Raw genomic sequence first — 4,857 nt, 5'->3', positions numbered from 1 at the left:
GTTTGGGTTAAATATGGAATTGGGGAGAACTGCTGTACGAAAGCCATCCTGGCCCTTGAATCAACATCTTTCTACTTGGTTCATCAAGGTTTGGAGAATACTTTTTCCACTAAAAACTTTCCCATGTTTTTTAGTTTTTTTTAGTGTTTTTATCTTTTCTGATACTGGTATTAGTAGGTGAGGACAGTAAAATAGAATAATGAATAGAGAGATAGAATAAAACAAAAAAAGGTAAAGTGAGAATGACGACATTAATAATGTAGTGTGAGATTGGGTGGTGGACATGGGTGATGATAGAAGAATGAGATGGAGAAAAAGATTGGAGCGAATAGGAGTGATAATAGTAATAATGTTGAGAAAATAGTAGATTAATAATTTTATTGCAATTTAATAATTGACTAAAAGAATAAATTATTGACCAAACTGTCTCAAATAAAATATATTTTTTGGGAGTTATTTTATAAAAAAAACAAATGTTGAAATTCGTCTAATGACTATTTAGTATTTACTCTCAAATAAAAAAATGAGTAGAGAGTCAATGGTTTTGACCGAGCAATCTTTGTATTGTATTGAAGAAAGGAGAGGGCAGGGCAAAAGCGATAAACACTAAACGGTGCATCATCTTCGCTCTGCATCATCTTGCTAGAATTCTCAAACATGGAGAAGATAGAACACACGTGGGTCAACACCAACGGTATTAAAATGCACGTGGTATCCATAGGTTCAGGCCCCGCCGTCCTCTTCCTCCATGGCTTCCCTGAGCTCTGGTACTCATGGCGCCACCAGCTCCTCTCCCTCTCCGCCCAAGGCTACCGCTGCATCGCCCCCGACCTCCGCGGCTACGGCGACACCGACGCCCCTCCTTCCCCCTCCTCCTACTCCGCCCTCCACATCGTCGGTGACCTCGTCGGACTCCTCGACGCCCTCCGCATCGACCAGGTCTTCCTCGTCGGCCACGACTGGGGAGCCGCCATGGCTTGGTACTTCTGCTTGTTCAGGCCCGATCGGATCAAGGCCTTGGTCAACATGAGCGTCGTTTTCCGACCCAGAAACCCTAAGTGGAAGCCCCTTCAGAGCTTGAGGGCTATGCTTGGCGATGATTACTACATCTGCAGGTTCCAGGTCAATTTTCTACCCGAATTTAATCCTCTAAATTTGTCCTTTAATTGCATTCGTTCATGTTTGCGACTACTTATGCACGTTCTGCTTAGGTGAATTAGTTTTTTAATATATGTATAATGCTTCAACCTTGTTTGAGTTCTTAGTTCTTACCTTAATTTCACAGCAACGTCTGTAATAGTCTAATATACGGTTCGTATTTGCTTTAATAATCAGTCTAAGTTCAGAAAGAAATGACATATTGGTTATTTGTGCTCAAAAGATGTTGGGGACTAAATACTTAATTTGGTACCTTGTACTATGCTAACTAAATGTTCTAATTACTGCCAAAATATTGTCCCTTGTGCGTGTTAGTTCTTCTTTGACTCAACTTTTTCTTCCATCGTTTTCCTGTTTTGAGTTCCAAACAATAATGTAGGCTTCTTAATGCAACCTTCACAATTAAGTTCCTGATGTTCATGAATAAGTACCTGTCGAATCGAATTCAAAATTGACCACAAGTTTAAATACACTTTTATGTCTTATGGTAAAAATTGCTAGTTCCATGCATCCGTATACAGGTTAATATGTTGTATTTGGTGTGCCGCAGAAACCTGGGGAGGCCGAAGAAGAGTTTGCCCGAGCTGGTACTTCAAGAATAATAAAAACATTTCTTGTGTCGCGCGATCCACGCCCGCCTTGTGTGCCCAAGGAGATCGGATTTGGCGGTTCACCTAATCTTCGGGTTGCTTTACCTTCATGGCTGACTGAAGAAGATATCAATTATTATGCTAGCAAATTTGACCAGAAAGGCTTCACAGGCGGGCTAAATTACTATCGAGCTATTGACCTGTAAGCTTCTTCTAACTCTCACTGTTAAACATTAATATACGTATATTGTAGCTGCCTGGAGTTAAAATTTTCATTCATGCAATAGTACCAAGTCAATTCTACTACCTGTTGAGTCTGTTGGTCTGCATCCACTCCTTCCTTATTATATTCTCATATTCCTTCCGTTAACTGTGACAGAACGAATGTTGTTTTATGGATATATGTGTTTTCAATTTTCATAATCATATTACTTTTCTTGTTACTCTAGATTCTAGAATTAGTTGAACCAGACCTACAAATGCATCAATGATCAAGTAAAATTTGTTTATTGTGTACAGAACCTGGGAGCTGACAGCACCGTGGACTGGAGTACAGATCAAAGTTCCAGTGAAGTTCATTGTGGGAGACCTGGATGTTACCTATAACACTCCGGGTGTTAAGGAATATATACATGATGGTGGATTCAAGAAAGAGGTGCCATTCCTGCAAGAACTGGTTGTAATGGAAGGAGTAGCTCACTTTATAAATCAGGAAAGGCCAGACGAGATCAGCGCCCATATACACGACTTCATAAAGAAATTTTAATCTCCATTATCCTTCGTACATTCTATTTTCAGTATTTTGGCTCCAAGGATTTCGCTACCTCAACTTAGGTTACGTATAAAAGAATAAGATTACGCGTTAAAAACCATCCGCACCCAGTTCGAGCATTGAGTCATTCCCACATGACCTGGATCTGTAATGATTTCTAGGTGGGGTTCTTTTGGCAATTACGTGTATTTATGCCTTCTGTTCTAAGTAATTCAGGAAACTGAATAGCTTTTGAGTGCGGCAAATAGACATGTTTTTACGTTAAAATACAATTCATGTTCAAAACAAGTTAAAAAATAATCAATTAGACAAGCAAAGGTAACGATCATGAACAAATGAAGAAAATCTACTCATTAATCCTTTCATAGAGTTCATTAGAACAGTAGTGATAAACCAAAATTGTTGAGCGAGTTCCAATCCCTTTTCCCCTTTGAGGGAAGAAAAACTGAACTAAAATCAACTGTTTTAACGACACAAAAAGAAGGAAAACAATACAGAACGGTCACATGATAAAACGGAAAATCCTTCATCTTTGAGCTCCAGAACTCAAACTCTGAAGCCTCTGCTATTCCTTCTTCCTCTAGCACGCTCAAATTTCCGTCCCTTTGCACGAACGTAGGGCTTGGTGTGACTATGGGGCACACCAGGTGCTGGTCCAAAGTGCTTGACAGCCTCGCGGGCATTCTTAGGGCCTCTAAGAAGAACCTGAAACAATATCCCAAATATAATTTCATTATTTTTTATACTCTGCTAACATTTTTCCTTCCTCCGTAGAGAACTAGTTGATTTGAAAAGAAATCATTACTTAAATAAAAGCTAAATATTTTCAAAAGAAAAAAAACAAGTTTTAAATCATAATTTCCTTTTATTTTGAAACCCTAACAATGCACCTAGCAAAACAGTAGAACAGAAGTGCTAGTTATATTTTCTGTTCCCTCTAAAGCTATCCTAGCAGAAATGCAGAACACAGAGTAGGGCCCTAATAGCAACTGTCATAGTGGATCTTAATTAACTGGGATGAAAGTTGCTGGAGACAAATAATACGTTATTATATAAATAGAAAATACAGTGGTTTGAGGGGGTGAAAATGTAAAGATCGTTCAGGGATCAAGCAAATTATGTGCCAAGTACAAGAAACTCTGGACTCCAAATATCACCAATCATCAAATTGATATTGAGTGTTGGAATAGCAATGGGGACATCCGCTAAGACGATAACCATAACGAGTAACTAATTGGTCATTACAAGGGTAAAGCATTCGTAATATGAAATCTCAAAGACAGAAGAGAAGAGCACACAATATAGTTAAGTAGAGACAAGAGCTGAATTAAAATCCATACTGTGTTCTGGCCAAGAGGAGCTCTAAGAGCAAGCTGATCAAAGGTAAGACACTCGCCACCAGCCTTCTCAATCCGAGCTCTGGCAGTTTCAGTGAATCTCAGGGCAGTTACCTTCAATGCAGGCACTTCATACACCCTAATATCATCTGTCACAGCTCCAACAACTACAGCTATCTTATCCTCCTAATCCATCCAACAAACAAAAACAAAAGCTTCTTTAAACTAACATCTCAGGTTATAGTTATACAGTTCAAATGAATTGAAATAAAGAAAGGGGCATAGAAAAGCTACCTTTCCCTTCATGTAACGGATCAAGCGGGAGAGAGATAGCGGTGGCTTGTTGACTTTGCTCATGAAAAGACGCTTGAGGATGACGGCGTTGAAGTTACTACCAGTCCTCCGAACAAGGAAACGGTATAGCTGGAAATAGGGCCAAAATTTGAATAACGTAAACAACAGAGGAATGTGCAAGTGATGATGATGAAGAAAGGTACCTTGACGAGGAGCTTGAGGTAGATATCATTGGATTTGGGGGCTGTACGCTTGGTCTTCTTCGACTTACCTCCTGCTTTCAAATCGATGCCCTGAAACGAAACAAAAATTCAGAGAGTTGAGGTTAAATCTACAGAGAGTAGGGTGTGGAACCGTTGAGAAGCAATGTTGGACATACCATGGTGGATGGAGCTGCTTGCTGCTGAGGGAATGGAGCTAGGGTTTTGCTTTTGCTTAGGGTTCATGTTTTTATCTGCCCTTGTTCCGTCAAATATTCAAAACCCGACCCGTTGACCCGATTCATTTCTTAGAGGGGCACATCAAAAATCAATCTTTCTAATTCTTTCTTCTTTTTATTTAAATGTTATGGTCCTTTTACTCCTTTGTCAAATTTTACATCTCACTCTCCTAACGCTTGATTTTGAGTAATACTTTTTTAAGATGTATCTGGAATTTTTACAAATACAAATTTTTTATTTTATTTTTCATAAATTAAAAAAAGATT

The 4,857-nt window shown here is 39.1% G+C and overlaps 2 protein-coding genes across 3 annotated transcripts; one reads left to right on the top strand and one right to left on the bottom strand.

The window, feature by feature from the left end:
- On the top strand, positions 526–2,792 carry LOC107645647 (bifunctional epoxide hydrolase 2). Of its 2 annotated transcripts, XM_021103881.1 has the most exons (4): positions 526–1,122; positions 1,709–1,950; positions 2,066–2,130; positions 2,268–2,560. In XM_021103881.1, exons 1-4 carry the CDS (start codon positions 658–660, stop codon positions 2,279–2,281), a joined length of 786 nt encoding a protein of 261 aa, XP_020959540.1. In that variant the 5' UTR covers positions 526–657; the 3' UTR covers positions 2,282–2,560. The 2 variants fall into 2 exon arrangements, with proteins under 2 accessions (XP_020959540.1, XP_016205211.1); XM_016349725.2 differs by lacking the exon at positions 2,066–2,130 and having other exon boundaries at positions 533–1,122; positions 2,268–2,792.
- On the bottom strand, positions 2,849–4,678 carry LOC107645648 (60S ribosomal protein L18). Its single transcript, XM_016349727.2, has 5 exons — positions 4,531–4,678; positions 4,355–4,444; positions 4,152–4,280; positions 3,861–4,043; positions 2,849–3,225 (listed from the first exon to the last, which is right to left on the bottom strand). The coding sequence occupies exons 1-5, from the start codon at positions 4,531–4,533 to the stop codon at positions 3,067–3,069; spliced, it is 564 nt and encodes a 187-aa protein (XP_016205213.1). The 5' UTR covers positions 4,534–4,678; the 3' UTR covers positions 2,849–3,066.

Source organism: Arachis ipaensis, chromosome B06, assembly GCF_000816755.2.
Source record: "Arachis ipaensis cultivar K30076 chromosome B06, Araip1.1, whole genome shotgun sequence".
NCBI lineage: Eukaryota > Viridiplantae > Streptophyta > Magnoliopsida > Fabales > Fabaceae > Arachis > Arachis ipaensis.
The sequence above is the reverse complement of the archived record's forward strand: the minus strand, read 5'-3'. Positions and strand labels throughout refer to the sequence as shown.

Excerpts from the sequence above, each read along its gene's own strand:
- LOC107645647 (XM_016349725.2), top strand. The coding sequence starts at position 658 with ATGGAGAAGATAGAACACACGTGGGTCAACACCAACGGTATTAAAATG. Across the intron at positions 1,123-1,708 it reads ACTACATCTGCAGGTTCCAG|AAACCTGGGGAGGCCGAAGA; the intron begins GTCAATTTTCTA and ends GGTGTGCCGCAG. Across the intron at positions 1,951-2,267 it reads TACTATCGAGCTATTGACCT|AACCTGGGAGCTGACAGCAC; the intron begins GTAAGCTTCTTC and ends TATTGTGTACAG.
- LOC107645648 (XM_016349727.2), bottom strand. Across the intron at positions 4,281-4,354 it reads ACCTCAAGCTCCTCGTCAAG|CTATACCGTTTCCTTGTTCG; the intron begins GTACCTTTCTTC and ends CCCTATTTCCAG. Across the intron at positions 3,226-3,860 it reads CTCCTCTTGGCCAGAACACA|GTTCTTCTTAGAGGCCCTAA; the intron begins GTATGGATTTTA and ends ATATTGTTTCAG.